At 41.7% G+C, this 19,473-nt stretch overlaps 1 protein-coding gene across 1 annotated transcript; it reads left to right on the top strand.

The window, feature by feature from the left end:
* Nucleotides 1-6,936: 6,936 nt before the first annotated feature.
* OR10V10 (olfactory receptor family 10 subfamily V member 10) lies at nt 6,937-8,371 on the top strand. The gene has a single exon (XM_038562458.1). The coding sequence runs from the start codon at nt 6,963-6,965 to the stop codon at nt 7,989-7,991; it is 1,029 nt and encodes a 342-aa protein (XP_038418386.1). The 5' UTR covers nt 6,937-6,962; the 3' UTR covers nt 7,992-8,371.
* Nucleotides 8,372-19,473: the final 11,102 nt, after the last annotated feature.

The following is a 19,473-nucleotide window of genomic DNA, read 5'->3' as shown; positions in this document are numbered from 1 at the left end:
AAAAATGAGGTAATCATGAGTAATAATGCGCATGACATGCTTAGCAGAAAATCTGCCCATAGTAAGTATCCAATAACTGTCAGCTCTATTAATATCTTTGGGGGGTCAGATTTCCTTTGGATTTCTACTGTGACAACCCGAGGGGATGCGGAGGGCAGTAGGAAATATCCAAACTACTTATTTTTTATAAAGCCAGTCAGATGATCTGTTGGAAAGGAGAACCAGGTATCTTCTCACATCTAGCCAGCTCTCCATATAGTTGATCTTTTGGGGGGAGAAGAAGGAGAGGTAGAAGGAGTTGGGTGGGTTCAGTTCTGGGGCCATCAGTCATCTCATGGCACCTGAGCCCCCTAGTCATCTCTCTGCCTTCTCTTCCCTTCTAGTATGTTCTCTGCATCATAGTTAAGTGACCTTGTAACAACACAAGGGTCAGCAGACCCCTCTCCTTAAAACCCTCGTGGTTTCCCATAATACGTACAATGAAATCCAGACTTGTGACTGTGGCCCTCACGTCTCTGCAAGATTTGCAGTTACTTTCCTCTGGTTTCCTCTTTCCTTTTTTCCCCATTGCTGAGTCCTCTGCATCTGCCCATCCACAATGCTGTTCCTGTGGTTCACTGAACCAGCCAAATAACTGCTTGGGATCCTTCCATGTGCTAATGCTTCTCCCTGAATGCTCTTTCCCTAGCATTTATTTTTATACATTCCAGCAACCTTGTAAAAATTATTTTATTTTACTTATTTATTTAAAGATATTATTTATTTATGAAAGACACAGAGAGAGAGAGAGAGAGAGAGAGAGGCCGAGACACAGGCAGAGAAAGAAGCAGGCTCCATGCAGGGAGCCTGATGTGGGACTCGATCCCAGGTCTCCAGGATCACTCCCTGAGCTGAAGGCAGGTGCTAAACCGCTGAACCACGCAGGGATCCCCTATTTTACTTTTTATTGCGATAAGAATACTTAACATGAAATCTACCCTATTAATTTTTTTGTGACTTTATTATTTAAACATTTTTAAATTTAGGGGCACCTGGGTGGCTCAGTGTTTGAGGTCTGCCTTCGGCTCAGGCTGTGATCGTGGGGTCTTGGGATGGAGTCCTATATGGGGCTCCCTGCATGGAGCCTGCTTCTTCCTCTGCCTGTGTCTCTGCCTCTCTCTGTGTGTCTCTCATGAATAAATAAAGAAAACCAAAAAATATGTAAAAATATTTAATTTAAATCCAAGTTAGTTAACATATAGTGTATTATTAGTTTCAGGGGTAGAATTTAGTGATTCATCAGTTGCATACAACACACCCAGTGCTCATCACATCACGTGCCTTCCTTAATGCCCATCATGCAGTTACCCCACCCAACCCCCTCCAGCAACCTTCAGTTTGTTTCCTATGATCAAGAGTCTCTTATGGTTTGTCTCCCTCTCTGTTTTTATCTTATTTTTCCTTCTCTTCCCCTATGTTCATCTGTTTTGATTTTTTAAATTTTTGGTTGAAGTTGACATATCATATAAATTGCAGGTGTACCACATAGTGATTCGACAATTATACACATTGTGAAATGCTTGCCATAAGCATAGTTACCGTCTGTCACCATGTAAAGTTGTTACTATTGGATACAATCCTTATGCTGTATTTAATCCCTGTGACTTACTTATTTTATAACTGCAGGTTTGTACCTCAAATCCCCTTTATCTGTTTAGTGCATAATACAGTGTTGTTAACTATAGGCATGATGTACGGTAGATTTCTAGGATGTAGTCATCTTGCACCTGCTCTTTATGCTTACACTTTCAGGCCTTCCTTCAAGTCACTTTCCCAAGGGGGGTCTCCTTTGACTCCTTCAGCTGAAGTTGCCTACACCCACCCCCATTCCTCTGCTTTATCTTCCATACGCACTTGTCATTACCTAAAATTATATGATTTTTTTTTTCTTATTTCGTGTCTGTTCTTCCTTGCGAAGATGTAAACTTCATCAGGCCAAGGGCTTTTTCTCTCCCATTCACAGCTCTCTCTCCACTTTCCACATCAGTGTCAGGGAACAGAGTAAGTGCTCAATAAATAAGTGTCAGATACATGGGCTCAGTGAGGCTCTTGTGAGGGAGAGCCGGGACTTGGTTAAGCTCAGGCTCTGGCATCCCTCAGGAGAAGTTTCAGGAGCCTCCGCAGCGCAGCCTCCCTAGCTCCCGAATGGTATGGAATGTTTCCAAGCTCTGAAGAAAATAAATGCTTAAGGAGTCCTCTGCTAACGTCTTCTCCCAGTGACATTCAACCAGCCTGAGGTAGGTTTAGGCTTCTCTTTAGAAAAAGCCTCTCTGATGATGGGTTCCCTTTTTTTTATTAAAAAAAATACTTTAGGGGTGCCTGGGTGGCTCAGGTGGTTAAGCATCTGCCTCTGGCTCAAGTCATGATCCTGGGGTCCTGGGATCCGGGCCCATTTCAGGCTCCTTTCTCATGGGGTGGGGGCCCCCCCTCCCTGCTCATGGGGGGGTCTACTCCTCCCTCTCTCCCTCCCTTTGCTCATGCTCTCTCTCTCAAATAAATAAATAAAATCTTTAAAAAGATACTTTAAAAAATGTAGGTGATTAGTACAAAAAATTTGCAAAAAACATGCAAACATACTCATTTCTGTTAACAACACATATTTCTAACTGTCTATGGTCTCTCATGGCTTTTGTCCGGTTATAAAATTTCACTGTGCTGTGATCATGGTCGGTAGGGTACTTGACCTAATATGTTTATATTTAAACTGACAGCCCTCTATTTACACTTCCTGTTTTTTCAACACTGTCTACTCTTTTCTTAGCAAAGACCTTCTAATTCACTGAGTTCATATGGCATATCATTTAATTACTCTTTAACCATTGGACGTTTTAGTCCCTTATGGGTGGTGTGATTTGCTTCTTTCTTTTAGATACAGGAACAATACTGCTAGAAATAGCTTTATGCGAATACTTTCTTGTTCCTTTGACTTTCTTCTTTGGAATTAATTCCCAGCAGTAGGAGATTTTTTCTTTTTTAAAGGTTCCCAACTAACAGATGATGCACTGTCTCCCAGAAATGGAATACAGCAAATCATTTTCCTGCCACAAGGGCACATGTGTAAAGCTTCACCACACAAAGGTGACAACTGTGGGAACGTACCCACGACAAGTCCCATGGAACTGGGACTTGTGGTTAATTAAGCGTATGCAATCTTCAGCCTTTTGGCCAGAGTTAGAATCTGTGCTTTGATTTCCTCATCTGTAAAATAAGGTCAATAATAGCACCTACCTCAAAAAAAAGAAATACTGGCACCTACCTCATAAGTTTATTATAAGAGTAAATGAGTTAATTGGCATAAAGGGCTTAGAATAGTTCCTGACACCCAATAAAGGTTAGCTATTTTTTTCTAAGATTTTATTTATAGGGACACCTGGGTGGCTCAGTGGCCGAGTGTCTACCTTTGGTTCAGCTCGTGATCCCGGGGTCTTGGGATCAAGTCTCTCATCAGGTTCCCCATAGGGAGCCTGCTTCTCTCTCTGCCTGTGTCTCTCTGCCTCTCTCTCTCTGTGTGTCTCTCGTGAATAGATAAAATTTAAAAAGAGTTTATTTATATTTGAGAGAGAAAGAGAGAGCACAACAGGGGCAGAGGCAGAGGGAGAAGCATGTTCCACACTGAGCAGGGAGCCTGACACGGAGCTTGATCCCATAACGGTGGGATCATGACCTGAGCCAAAGGCAGACACTTAACCAACAAGGCCACCCAGCCACTCCCGTTATTATTATTTGTAATGCAGGACACATCAGCAGGAACCCCATACATGTTGGCTAGTATTTTAACCTTATTCTTTTTTTTCTAGTTTTCCCTGCTGTGATTCAGGATTTTTGGCTTTAGTCAGGCTGGCTTAACTATTGTTTGAAAGTTGAGTTGCATTGGTCATTGGCAGCTGGTGTGTGAGTGTGTGTATACAGGCAAATATAGAAGCTGCCCTCAAAGAAGCTCCAAGTGTGTTGCGTTGCCAGGGGGACAGACATGTACACAAGTAACTCAAGAGTGGACAATGTAGAGTGAAGAGGGGGTGTTGTCTCCGTACCAAGTATGAAGGGCCAGGTTCAAGTTTCCACATCAGAACTTCCTAGGCAGTGCATGGTGCTCCGTGGGGCCCGGTGGGGCTGTTTCCCTGGAATAGTTGATGCACAGAGGCTGTTCCATTCCGTCTTTAAGGAAGGCAGGCTGGCTGGAAAAGCAACCTTCCTTTACTTCCCTTCTGGAGCTGATTGACCACAAGCTATCTGGATGAAGGACTAAGTGCATTCACACAATGACACTTTTCTTTTTTTCTTCTTTTTAAAGATTTTCTTTATTTATTCATGAGAGACACACAGAGAGAGGCAGAGACATAGACAGAGGGAGAAGCAGATACCATGTAGGGACCCCAATGCAGGACTCCATCCCAGGACCCCATGATCATGACCTGAGCCAAAGGTAGACAGACGCTCAACCACTGAGCCACCCAGGTGCCCCCAACAATACTTTTCTTAATGAAAATGTGGTGGTCAATTGTGATGAGACAAATACTTTACTTAAAGAAAGATTCTGTATAAATTGTTTACTTTGCTCTAAAAAATTGCAAAATATTGTGCTCTGCAATTTGAGGACAACACTGTTTGTCTCTCATTTTATCATGTTATAAGCTTGTGATGAAAATTATAAGAGTTTGACGTTTATTATGAGACATTAGAGAATATAAAACAGGAAACATATCTTTCAGGCTCATCACTCAAAGACTGAATTTTCTGTGTGGTGTAGAGACCATAACTTTCTGAGTTTCATTTTCTGTGTAGTATTATATCACAAATGTTTTCACGTTATTACATTGTCTTTATGAATGTAATTTTAAACAACTGCATAGGTTTTCATTAACTGAATCTAGCATTCTGTATTAGGTTTCATGATTTTCTATTACAATTATGCTGTGATTTTTGCCTTGTGTATAAGGCTTTTGGTGGTTGTTATGGTGGTTGTATTTTAGACTAATTTCTGACTTTAAAGTCCTGAAGCGGAATAACTCAACTTAAATTCAAATGCTTATTTTTTATTTAGAAAATTTCAAACCTACACGAATTAAGAGGACAGTATAATGAATGCTTAGGTCTGTATTACCCAGCTTGGAAAATTGTCCGTATTTTGACAAAATATGAGCATTTGAAAAATATTTTCCCAAAATGTCAAACCTTTTACCGCTTCACCAGCGAGCCTGGCAGTGCTCTTTTCTCCACAACTTTGGCAGCACCGAGGATCATCCTTAAAATCCAAATCCAAAGAAAACATAATATTAAAACTTGGCTCAGTTGTTAAACAACAAAAATAATTAATTTGCGTTTTGGTCCCACCCCTGTAATTTAGCAGAACAGTGTTTTTGGCCTGGCCTAAATATCCCCTGAGAAGATCAGTGCAAAGAGCCCTCTGTATCTGTGGCCATTCAAATGTAACTGAAAATTCTATAAACATCGGAAAATACTTCATGCATATGCAAATCTACCTTGCAGCAAATTCAAACTTGATACAATTTAAGGGTCATGTGCATAATGACCTAGTGACTTAGAATAAAGATATGGGTGGTGAAATGGGGCAGTGGGGTATGTTCAGGGAGTGGTTTCCTGAACTCCCACCTCACTCCGTGAATCATGCTAATTTTACTTATAAAAATATGTTGTGACTCAACCTGTAATAATTGGTGTGTAATACAAGAATAGAGGTTTCTTTACTTTTTCTTCACCAGTTTTATTGAAGTATAATTGACAAAATTGAGGTTCTTTTGCTCTTTAAGCTTAAAGTCAGTGTGGAGTAATATGATTTAAAATGTGTTGAAGAGGGTTGGATCTAAAAGTATAAGTTGGATTGGCGGGTGGGTGAGCCACGTATGAGGGCGTGAAACTCTATCCAGGGTAGACACCATAGTGTCCACCAGGTGGACATACGAAAGAGGGCAAAATGAGAGTAGGGTTCATGTTTGGCAAACAAAACAAAACAAAACAATCTGATAGTTGAACGTTGAAGGAAAAAAATACGATTACAAAATCCTGACTTTGGGGAAGATAGCCATGTGAGCTATTTAACTCATCTGGGCTTCCAGGGCCACGTTTTTATCGGCTAAAGGCAGCACCTTAGGGCCTGCCTTCTGGGATCTATATAAGAATTGTATGTTCTTTGTATAAATTTGTATTTTTAAGGTGCTGGTGTGGTAAAGGGATACTCAGAGTACTAAAGAGGCATGTGAATGATCAGGAATGTTTGCTTATTAAAAAAAAGGAATGAAGATCAAGGAAAGAATGAAAATAGGAAACCCCATTGAGAACCTATGTTTTCACCCATATGTGGAATATAAGAAACAGCACAGAGGGTCATCAGGGAAGAGAGAGAAACCTGAATGGGAAGTCATCAGAGAGGGAGAAAAACCATGAGAGACTCTTAACCATGGGAAACTGAAGGTTGCTGGAGGGGAGGTGGATGGGGGATGCGGTAACTAGGTGATGAGCATGAAGGAGGACACGTGATGTGAATGAGCACTCGGTGTTCTATGCAACTAATGAATCACTGACCTCTACATCTGAAACTAATGATGTACTGTATGTTGGCTAATTGAATTTAAATAAAATTTTAAAAAATAAAATTAAAATTAAAAAAGCAAAGAACCTATTGAGTGTGTCAGGCTCGGCACTTTCAGACATGGGAACTCATTTAATTTTCACCACGCCCTGGAGGTGGGTGTTACACTCTCCCTGTGATTAAAAGGAGAGCGCTGGAGTCTGTAACTTCAACTTCTCCAAGGTCACACAGCTAGTGGAGTAAGCAGTGGCCGGGCGAGATAACAGTAGCTGAACTCCAAAGGAAGCAGTGAGGGTAAATACTCAGGGATTGCAGACTGTGTTTTTTACACGGCTGGGCCTGTTCCAGGTTCAAGGACAGGAGAGTCACTTTTCCCATGACTTCTTTCCTCATACCAGGTCTCATGGAAGAGGAAAACCAGACAGGAGTGGTCCAGTTCCACTTCCACCCCTTCTCCACAGACCCAGCGGTGGTTCCCCTCCTATTTGTGGCCTTCTTGCTGTTGTACTTAGGAAGTCTTGTTGGAAACATGACCATTGGGCTGACGGTCTGGAGAGATCACTCCCTCCATACCCCGATGTACTTCTTCCTTTTTGTTCTGGCCGTGCTGGAGATCGGCTACTCTACCAACATTGCTCCCCTGACTCTGGCTGGCATCCTTTCCATGGGGCGGATGCTTATCTCTCTCCCTGGCTGTGGGGCCCAGATGTTCTTGTTCATCCTTCTTGGCGGGTCTGACTGTGTCCTGCTTGCTGTCATGGCCTACGACAGGTACGTGGCAATCTGTCATCCGTTGCACTACAACCTCATCATGAGTTGGGAGCTCTGTGGGCAGATGACTTTGGGCTCGTTGGGGCTGGGATTCCTGTTGTCACTGCCCTTGACCATTCTGATCTGCCACCTTCCATTCTGTGGCCACAATGAGATCCACCACTTTTTCTGTGACATGCCTGCAGTCATGCGCCTGGCCTGCACAGACACCCGCCTGCATGAAGCAACTCTCTATGCCCTCAGCGTGGTGGCTGTGGCTGTCCCCTTCCTCCTCATCTGCCTCTCCTATGGCTGCATCGTGGCCACCATCCTGAGGATGAATTCAGCTGAGGGAAAGCGCCGGGCTTTCTCCACCTGTTCCTCCCACCTTATCGTCGTTCTCCTGCAATATGGGTGTTGCAGCCTCATCTACCTTCGCCCCAGCTCCAGCTACTCCCCAGAAGAGGGCCAGGCAGTGTCCGTTGTCTACACCTTTTTCTCCCCAGTGCTAAACCCCTTGATCTATAGCATAAGGAATCAAGAGGTGACTGATGCAATAAGGAGACTTATGGCAAGAATGTGCTGGGTCAGGAGACCAGAAATATTTCTTCCTAGAAAAAATATTCCCCAAACCAGGAATAAGGGCATGATGTAAAGGACAGGAAAACTCCAAAGCTAAAAGGAAGGGGTGGAGAAATAACTGTCTCCATGGCTCTCTCAGCCTTGCAAAATGCTCTTCAGTGTGAGTTCCTCTGCTTTTTAGTGGCGTCCAGTGAGGAAGCCCTGGATTGACCCTGCCCACTTAGCCAGCCTCGTCCCTCATATGACTTAGAATAAGGACTGGACAGGAGTGTCAGTGAAGAAAAGGATGAATGACTGGACACACAGGGACACAGTTGCAGTTGATATAATGGATGCTGGCCTGTTACCTATTTGAAGAGCCTACCTCCCTGACAGATGCAGGCCCAATGGAGTCACGTATTCAAATATCTTTTGACCCCTCTCTTTGCCTGCTCAAGTCCCACCGCCTTAATAAAGTCCATCTGGCCACTCCTTTGACGGCGATCTTCCTCTTTTCACTAAATCATACTTCTTTTTTTTAATTTTTATTTATTTATGATAGTCACACACACACACACACAGAAGAGAGAGAGAGAGAGAGGCAGAGACATAGGCAGAGGAGAGAAGCAGGCTCCATGCACCGGGAGCCCGACGTGGGATTCAGATCCCGGGTCTCCAGGATCGCGCCCTGGGCCAAAGGCAGGCGCTAAACTGCTGCACCACCCAGGGATCCCCCATACTTCTTTTTATACAACCAGGTTTCATGTGTTTTGGCATTGCCTCTGTAGTAAGTCTGTAAGTGGGTGATGGGCGTTAAGGAGGGCACGTGATGTGATGAGCACTGGGTGTTCTACACAGCTGATGAATTATTGAACACTACCTCTGAAACTAATGATGTATGATATGTTGGCTAATTGAATTTAAATTAAAAAAATAAGTCTATAAGGCTCCTCAGGGTGGAAGAAATGGCTTATTCTTTCTTTGTATTTTCTGGTAAGTGCTGGGTACCTAGCCTTAAGGTCCAACCACAAACTTGAGTCCTAACCTTTCCTTCATGAAAGAGAGAAGATGGTGATAACAGCAGCCTTCCTACCTCAAGGGGGTTGGGTTGACAGTCCAGTGAGATAATGAATGTGTAAAGATGTGATAGGAAAGTACAGAAGAAACCACGATCAATATTTGTTTATTTATTTATTTAAATCCTCTGTCAATTGGCGCTTGAACAAACGGCTTTTACCAAGTTTTTCAAGTCCCGCCTTCTTGCTGGTCCCATCCGCCCTTCCCAAAGCAGTAGAATCAGGTGCTTCTCATGGCACCAGATGGCTCTTGTGACTCTCACAGGAGAACCCAAATGGGCAATGAGCAGGGCTGTTAGGGAGATTGGTGGCGGGGACCAGAAGAAGAAGTGAGAGTAGGGAGAGGCATTTTCAAGATCCCTTCCTTAGTAAGACAAAAAGAAGAGAATCCCATTCTCTTCTTGATGTTGCAAGTGCAATTGATGATAAAAACTAGCCTATTCCATATCTGATTATGTTACACGTGAGAAGGAGGGGTAATATGGAGTCCTGATGGCAAGAATTCCTGGGGAATCCAAGTATTTTTATTTTTATTTATTTTTGTTTGATTATTTATTTATTTATTCATTTTCATCCAAGTATTTTTAGTTGTGTTTGTGCGGAGATTCAACAGATATTTTATTGATAGCAATGGTGTTTGTTGAAATTAATACATTACTTCTCTATTTTTAATTTATTCTGTTTCCATTCTGCTTCCACAAAAAAATGTGAAGCAGCTTAAAAATATATCCGATACAAATGTTAAAAACACACAGGCAAGAATATTGGGGTAAAGGAAAAATTTAGACAGGATTATAGAGAATATAGCAGTAAAATTGCTGTGCAGAAATGCAAACCACGTGCTCTCTGCAGTCTATACCTCGGTCACCTACAGGTATCTGAGATTTCTACTAGCCAAGGATAAGAATAAAATTCAATCCTGTTGGACAATTCAGAGCTCATATAATAATAGATAGTAGAAATATGGAGAAATATTAATGCGTTTTTTTGTTAAATCTCAGATATAAAAGAATCTTTTCCCATAATTTTTCAAAGGAGGATATTTCATACTAAACAACATACGAGCAATTATAATAATAACACTAGCGATCATTTATTGAGCACTGAAGGATATACGAGACATTGTTTAGGTGCTTAGTACATTTTAACTCATTTGATTCCCACAATATCTTATAAGATAATTACCATTATTATCTGTATTTTATATGTAAAGAACTGAGGCTTAGAAAGACTAAGTAATTTTCCCAAGATTGCACAGCTAGTAAGTGCTGTCATCATCTAACTTCAAAGCCTGTAACCTTAACCACGATAACATATAGTAAATATGAGATGAATTTTCTAGGGCTCATTCCCAGTGTAAGCTGATGGTGTGACATTGATGTTTAAGTCCCTTAAAAGCAGTTCTGGAAGGGATGGCTATGGTCAATAAAAGGATGTTCTAGAATTTCTCAAATTTTCTAACTTGATTTTAGGGAATAAACCTAAACTGTTAGAGCCTGACTGGCCAGCATGTCTTTCAGGAAATCCTCCATAAACACTATTTTACTTAACCAGGGTCTGGGTAGGAATTGGAGAAGAGAAAGTTTCTGGTTATCATTTTTATCCAAGAGTTGGAATACATATATCCTGCATTAATAACAAGCCAGTCTTGTACTTGCCGTACAGGATTTGGACATGATTGGTTTTCTTTTCTTGCATTACACATCCATCAACGTGCTCCAGTTTCATAATGGTATTCCAGTGGAATCAAATTTGAACAGCATAAAATAATGTCATCATATTCTAATTTGATTTTATTTACTCATTGGTCTGAGCCTACTGGAATGACGCCTAGTGGCATTAGCTATGGAAAGGAAGTGGCCTAGTATGAGCCGAATGTTGTTAGTGGTCCCTCAAAATTCATATATTGAATCTAATCCCTGATGTGATGGAATTGGAGGTGGTACTTTCTTGGAGGTAATTAGGTGATGAGAGTGGAGTCCTCATGAATGGTATTAGTGCTCCTATAACAGAAATCATACAAAGCTCCCTAGCTCCTTCTACTGTATGAGGATATAATTGAGAGTGTGGAAGAGGGCCCTCACCCAACCATGTGGCACTCTGATCTCAGAATTCCAGCCTCCAGAATCGTGAGAAATAAGTTTCTTTTGTTTAGAAGCCACCCAGTATGTGGCGCTTTGTTCTAATAGCCTGAACTAAGCAAGCAATAGGCCCTACTGCCTAGTTTATAGAAAATAGTTATTTTAAAAAGTATTCCCTTTTTTAACTAAAAATATCAGGCAGGCTGTAACTCAGCTTTAGATGGCCACTGTGTGGCCCCTCAAATCCTCTTCTTGTTCACACAAATAGACAGAAGAGGGTGAGATAGGACATCAGTAGTCGTGGTTTAAAATTTCAGATCAGCCACTGGCCAGCTGTGCAAACTTGGACAAGTCAACCCACCTATGGGGATTGTGGCTTCCTCAGCTGTGGAGTTGAAGCACTAAACATTGATCAACAGATCCAGTAAGGTGTTATGAGATTAAAATGAAATGTAAATTAAACTTACCCCACAAATTATATGGTCAGCATCACCGTCCTGGCCATCCCCTTCCTGTTTATCATTCCCTCCTCTGTCTTCATCGTGGCCGCCAACCTGAAGATTCGCTTGGCCGAGGGGAGGCCCTAGGCCTTCTCCACCTGCTCCCTTCACCTGACTGTGGTCCTGCTGCAGTAGGGATGTTCCAACCCCAGTTACTCTCCAGAGAGGGCCCAGGGAGTGTCTGTGGTTTACACATTCCTCACCCAGGTGCTGAACCCCTTGATCTATAGCATGAGAAACAAGTTGTTTAAGGATGCTTTTAAGAAAAGATACTACGAGGTTCATGCTGTTCAGAGTACATTGACTTTTTCTGGATATTATTGATAAACGGTTTTTCCTACATGAAAAAAAAAATGGGATGAACCTTATAGAAGACTAGAAGCCAAGGGGGAAGACGCTTACATTTCAGGAACTGTTTTAAATTCAATCGCTCTTCCTTTGTTACTATATGCCCATGTTCTGGCAGTGAAACCAGTGTCTCCCCCTGCAAAGTCATCCCGCTTGGGAGGTCTGTTGAAAGGATCATCAGTGAAGTTATGGATATAAAAGTACTTTGTGTACTGCAGCAGACAATATGAGTCTCATTTGGATTCTATTGCTCCTTAGAAACAAAATGCTTTTCTTGGTTTTCCCAAAATTTATTTGCATTATTTCCTAAATTTATTCTATGCTAAGAGAGCAAGTACGCCAGATTCCAACAGCACAAAGATCTTAGAATTCTCAAGTGTTGCTGAGAGGAAAAGTTGCCATGAGAAATTATATCCTCTTCTCTTCTAGAACAAGCCAGCATTTCTCAAAATGGTGGCCTACTTTCAAAGGCTCACATCCCTCTGATGGCACAAAAAAAAAAAAAAAAAAAAAAAAAAAAAAATCCCTGGGTAATTAAGGGTGGGAAAGTGCATATTTTACTTTCCTCTTGAAGATTAACAAACACATTACCTGGGACCTTTTATCGTGGAGCAGTCTTTGTAGGGCTGGGGTTTCCCAAAACACTAATCACTTTTCCTTCTTCCCTCTCTCTCTCCTTCCTTTCCTTCCTCCCTCACCTCCTTCTCCTTTCTTTCTTTCTCTCTTTCTTTCTTTCTTTCTTTCTTTCTTTCTTTCTTTCTTTCTTTCTTTCTTTCTTTCTTTCGTAGCATAACCTGATCAAGATAATCTTCTGGGAACACTCTTAGGGAAATGGTTGTATAAATGACCAACAGCAGATATTCAGGAGAGTGGTACCAGATAGAATGGTGCCTCAGATCTGAATGAAAGGAGTCTGTTGTAACAGAAGCCAGGCTGTAGAGTAAAACATAGGAGCAAATTGAAAAATGCAACCTGTTCACTTGTGGATGTTACTGAACACAAATCCGTGTGTGTATATTTAAGATTTGTTTGTTACTCAGGTAAGTTTGACCTAGAAATTAAAAACTTTCAAGTACAAAGTAGCAATCAAATGACTTAATGATTTGTTTGTAGTGAAATTTAGAACCCTTCCTGGCCTTTGCTAATGATCTTTAGGGCCATGCAGTGTTTGCTGTAGCATCTCTCTGATTTGGTCTTCTTGAAGAGGCGAGAATATAGGTCAAGATGAAGGTCAAGGCCTCTTCTATCAACAGCAAGTTCACTGCAAGATTCACTGACCCTTCTCATCCCAGAGACACATTTGCCAACTATGCCTGATGTGGTTCGTGGTAGCCTGTGGGGGAACCACACTGAATTTTCGGATCAGCTAGATGCACTCAGTGACTCACTGGGGAATGTGGAGAAATCATCGGGGGAAAGAGGTGCATCAGTCATAGACATCGCTTCATAGATTCCTTGGAAGCAGTCATTCTCTTTTCCAAACTCCATGGAGTCTGATTCTAGAAGAAAGACAGAAGATGACTCAAGGCTAGTGCCATTGCTAAGGAGTCAGTGGGTTTTTCTCCCCATAGCTTCTTAAAAATGATATTTATTTAACACCCATAAGGCACAGGCACATTAAATTCGGCAGAGAGAGAACCATTGTTGGGGTGTAGGGGGAAAAAAGGGAGAGAAATGGGTGAAAGAAATGGAAAGAGAGAAAGGAATAGAATTGGGAGAAATCATGAATAAACTACTGCCACTATGTCCCCACATCACTCAAAGACATCTGTGGCTCTCGCTATAGTGGAAAGGGGGCTGGACTCCAAAGAAACAGAGTCCCAACTCAAGCATGGCAGCTGCTCTGCTGTGTTGCATTCTGGGGCATCGGGCAGGGCAACGAAAACTGTGACTGTAGCCACCTGAAGGCCACCCACTGCCTCTTGGTAGCTTGTGGGCCTGCAGCTGGAGCCTTCTGCTCTAGAGCAACAGAATGGTCCCGTTGGCCCTTCTCTGAGTTCTCTGAGTGGAGACTTGACCACTTTTCCTCTCTGACACATGTTCCCATTCAGTATACACACTGTTAGACTTTCAAACGGCTGGTGATTGTGTTTCAGGAATTGTTGTGTGGTTGTCTTTCATGATTGCTTTGACAACCTCCTGCCAAGTTCTCTCTCTCACACACATACACACACCCCTGCAGGCCTTCATTTTAACAATGTTCAGAGTTTTCAGAGTTACTGGTTCTTGTAAAGGAAAGTTTTAGGTGACACATGAACGAGTATGTAAACATTTGTTTGTATTTACTTAAAAAAGAGAGATTACAAAGTAGAACCAGTATGGTACATATTGATACGTAACAAAAACTGTGTGGGTTGAATTTAAGTTGAGTCAAGGAAAATATTAAGTAATTCATACCAGTAAGTCAGATAAAACGTAAATCATGAAGAATGTTCATTAATGCTTGAAGTATGGGAAATGTTTTTCCTACATTTTATAATAGCCTTGGCTAGAATCACGATCAGCTGCTGGCATAAAACAATTTACGGGCACCTGAGTGGCTCATTTGACTTAGTGTCTGACTCTTGGTTTTGGCTCAGGTCATGATCTCAGTGTCCTGAGATTGAGCCCTGCATCGGGCTCTTTGCTCAGTGTGGAGCCTCACTCTCTCAAAATAAATAAATAGAATCTTGAAACAACAATAACAACACTTAATTTATAGCGTGTGTGGTAGGGTCTTGAACAGTATTTGGTGAATAAATAAAGGAACAGTGCTGTAACATTCTGCAATCAATGAATAGCAGGAATCTGTGGGATTGTTAGCACCACAATACATCACACAATGCAATCAATACCTTGTTGAATTAGTTGCTCCCATTGAGGACCTATGTGGTAGGGGTGGAGTAACAAGTAATATAATAAACACAATACAGAGTGGTAAATGCTATAATTTGGGGTGGGGACAAAGCCACCACAGAGCATGGAGCAGGGAGGGATTTTTCGTTTTTTGGAGGAGAGTATGGGAAGGTGTATATATCAGAATATGGCTTCATTTAACAGGTGACACTTGGCTGAATTCTGAAGGATTCCTAGCATTTGTCTGGGTGCACAAAATTAATCTCTACTTGGATAAATTAAAACTGTAGGGCAGCCCTGGCGGCTTAGCGGTTTAGCGCAGCCTTCAGCCAGGACCTGATCCTGGAGACCTGGGATCAAGTCCCATGTCGGGCTCCCTGCATGGAGCCTGCTTCTCCCTCTGCCTGTGTCTCTGCCTCTCTCTCCTTCTGTGTCTCTCATGAATAGATAAATAAATAATCTTTTAAAAAAATTAAAGCTATATATCTTTTAAGCTCTCTCAAATTTGGAGAGTAAAAATTAAGCAATAATTAGAATATAGCAAAGTCTAGTAGTAATTAGACCAGTTTAGAATATCATGTCTCCAAACAATTCCTATTTGTGTTCCAACATCGACCACAGGGGATGGTCAAGTTAAAAACTAAGTTAGCCTCTTGGGGTTTATTGAATCAAAGCTGGAAGGGAATTCCCCAGAAATAAGATGAGAAGAACTGAGAGCTGAGAGAGAAGCCAGAATTCTGTCTCTACAAGATCCAAAGTCCCATGATTTTCCCTGAGAAGAGGCAGCAGGGAAGGGTGAACAGTGTCCAGATGTGTGCTCCCCTCAGTGCTGAGTGAGGGTTATCTCCTGATTTATCTACACAATTCCCCAGATCATTGAGAAGAGGCTTCCATTGTGGGCTTCACTCAGTCTCAGGGAAGAATGTGGTCACCAGCCTCTCTAGGTAGAAGGTAAGGATACAGGGAAGACCAGGCTGATTGAGCTGTTGTGTGGTCTAGACCCTGGGAAATGGACCAATGAACCTGACTGACCTTGGGATCCCCCAATCCTGTGAGGGGCTTCCTGGGGTGGAGTTACAAGTGAGTTGGAACATTCATGCCATTTCCTGGAGCAAATAAAGTGACACTGTTTATGCCAGATATTTTGACAACAAACAGGTCTTCAAAACAGACATTCCCCTGCTAAGTGTGGGAAAATAAATCTGCCTCCCTCTCAAAATGTGACTAATATCCTAGGTTGCCTGATAGTGGTGACCGTTATCCACCCTCCTTGCGGGAGGGGTACATGCTTCGTTGGGACACTCAGAAAATATAATGTAATCTGCTCAGTTTCCAGGTTACACATTCAATGCCTACTTGATAGTGGATGCTCAATAAACACTCGTCAAATGAGTAAATGTACAGTCACCCTGTGAGGGAAGAAGGTAGAGGAATATGCCAAGGTCTTTATGGAAGAGGAAGGGCTCTCTGTGAATATTCACCAAGTCTTTGGAAGCAGTACTGGTACCACAAAAGAGACTCACCAAAAAGATGCAATATTATTGAGGCTTTATATTTCCTGGGTGAGAAGAGAGCTGGATTTCCCTGATCCTACCTTCACATAGCAAGGAATTATGCATCAACAAAAGCAGAAGAAAGATAATGAAAGAGAATGTTTAACTACAACCAAGCTCACGGGATTGTCATTTTTATACACTTGAGAATACCCCGGCGAGGAGCAAACTTGGGAGTGGAGAGTGAAGAGTGGAGAGATTTCTCATTCGCTTGCAATACCTTGGATGAAGACACAAAAGGCAAGAATAATGTTTTACTTGTATATTTATTATGCTTTGAATGCTCCTAAAACTAGAGCGCCTTGCAATAAAACTAGCTACGGTAAGATTAAAATCCACTTCCACAGTATAAAAGGCAAGAGTGAAACAGAAATAGTTACTGAATGAAAAGCAGTTGAATATAAAACTTAGTTTTGGGCTTCCTTGCAGCTAAGGCAAAAAGGGAAACATGAATTAATAGTTAAGTAGGATGACATAAATGTGTTCATTAGAGAGAAATGTGTGTATGTGTGTGTGTGGGGGGGGTGGGCAAGGGCATGAGGAAAGTGTTGTGAATTCAGGTGAGTCCAAGCAATGGGAATTAGAATTCCTTACCTAAGGTATGTTGAATATCTCTTCTGTAATCAATGTGATTGTGTATTGTGGTGGAATTCATTGTAGTTTTTAAGACACTCCACACATAGAACCTTTTTTAAAAACTTCTTTGAAAACTTATTGATGTTCTGGAGAAAATGTTGAGAGATTTTGGGGGGTAAAATGCTTGAGGCATGTGGCTTCCACATCTGGTCTAATAGCTGTTCATTAAATTTGTAGATGACAATGGGAGAGAAATCAATTACTCGTTGGGGCAAAGAATTGCAACTCTCTGTAAGATCTTGATGGGCTAAATCTGAAGGATTGGCTTTAAGAAGAGATGAGGATGGGGCCCCTGGGTGGCTCAGTCAGTTGAGTTCGGCTCTTAGTTTCAGCTTGAGTGGTGGTCTCCGAGTTGTGGGAGTTGTGGGATGGAGCCCCATGTCCTGCTCAGTGGGGAGTCTGCTGGAGATCCTATCTCTCTCTCTCTCTCTCTAGAATAAATAAATTAAATATTTTTTTAAAAAAGAAAAGAGACGAGGATGAAGAAAAGGAGAAGGAAAGAAGGAAGAGAGGAAAAAGAAGGAAGGAAGGGATACGACAATAAACTCAGACCAAATCCAGAGTGTGTTATGTCTGGAAATTAACAAACATATAAATAAATACCTAGATCTAGCAAGGCAAGTATGCAGATTTGTGGCCGTATCTAGATATTAATCCTAGTTCCAACAATGACTGGTTTTATAACTAGGGGTGTGTGTTATGTAACTTCAATTTCCTTGCCTCTCAAATGAGAATTCTAAAAAATCAATAAAATTTTTATGACTAAAAAAATAAACACACACTTTTGGAAACGATTTTTGAAAAATCTGAAAAGTGGAGAAAACAGTAATCACCCATTTCTCTCAAAAACACCATTAAGAGTTTATTGTTGCCCTTTATGTTGGTAATATAACTGGTTCATGCTATGCATGCAGTTTTGCCTCTTTGTTTTCTTCATTTAACGTGATAATCACCTTCTCACTTTATTAAACCTCTTACCTATAGTAATTTAATGGCAATATAATAGTTCCTCATATGAATATACCCCAAGTGACTGAAATGTTACTTTTTGTCAAGCATTTGTTTTATTTCTTTATGAAAAATTATTAAGGCATACAGTACACACCTTTGTGCATTTGGCTCCATATTCCAGGCTATTTCCTTAGGGTAGATCCTTAAATGTTGAGAGCACTTATTCAATGCAGATGACATCCCCCCTCCCTTTTTTTTAAAGGGACGGGTAGGGGGAGAGGGAGAGGCGAGAGAGAATTTTCAGCAGACTCCAGGCCCGGTGCAAAGCCTCTCACAACCCTGAGATCATGACCAGAGTTGAAATTAAGAGTAAAAAAAAAAAAAAAAAAGAAAGAAAGAAAGAAAGAAATCAAGAGTCAGACATGTAACCAATTGAGCCACCCAGGCTCCCCAATGCATGTGACATCTTAAATCACTTCTTGAAAACAGCTGATTATCTTCGGGATGCCTGAGTGACTCACTCCATTGAGCGACCAGCTCTTGATTTTGACTCAGGTCATGATCTCAGAGTCCTGGGATAGAGCCCCTCGTTAGGCTCTGTGATCAGTGGGGAGTCTGCTTGAGGATTCTCTCCTCCTCTCCCTCTGCTCCTCACCCCCCACTCTCTCTAAAATAAATAAATAGAATCTTAAAAACAAAGCAAAACAAAACCTAACAGCTGGTTATCTCTCCAGAAAGGATATGCCTTTTTAGTATCAGAGTGCTAAAATGAAGATTACTTCATCTCAGAAGTACTAAGTATCAGTCACTGGCATCGATAGGACCTCAATAATTTCCAGTGTTCATGTCAATACAGAATTACATCATGCCTGGCACTGTTGCTAGTGTCCTGGCCATTAGTGAAGAATGGGACCCAATCGTCCCAGCCCTCAAAGAGCTTAGAAACTATGGAGGGAACAAAAATACACAAGTGAACACGGAGGCAAACGTATCGTTCAGGAATGATGAAATCCTTGGCTATAGATAATAGTTCTTTTTCTTACAACTGTTTGCCTCCTTAGTGTTTAATTTAGAGATAAAATACTTGGAGCAGAGGGTGTGCTGACCATCTTCACTTACTCTGCATAGAGAGAGTCAGGCAGGTCTGTGCTCTTAATGTTGCTCCCAGAAAAGGAATTAAAAATTGGAAGGGACAATACTCCCAGAAACTTTCAGATGAAATTTTCCTACCATGATTCCAGCCATCTTCTAGGCCTCTTACCTTACATAAGGCATAAGGCTTAAGGTAAGGCATAAGGCTGTGCCAGATGGCTGTGCAGGGAAAGATGCACGTAGGGAAGGAAAACACTTTACTTGCAAAGCATGGAGGGTATCAGACTTTATTATTTTTTTAAAATTTTTATTTATTTATGATAGTCACACAGAGAGAGAGAGAGAGGCAGAGACACAGGCAGAGGGAGAAGCAGGCTCCATGCACTGGGAGCCCGACGTGGGATTCCATCCCAGGGTCTCCAGGATCGCGCCCTGGGCTGAAGGCAGGCGCTAAACCGCTGCGCCACCCAGGGATCCCGGTATCAGACTTTAAAAAGACTGGTT

The sequence above is a fragment of the Canis lupus genome, chromosome 18, assembly GCF_011100685.1.
Source record: "Canis lupus familiaris isolate Mischka breed German Shepherd chromosome 18, alternate assembly UU_Cfam_GSD_1.0, whole genome shotgun sequence".
Taxonomy (NCBI): domain Eukaryota; kingdom Metazoa; phylum Chordata; class Mammalia; order Carnivora; family Canidae; genus Canis; species Canis lupus.
This window is presented reverse-complemented; position numbering and strand designations above follow the sequence as displayed.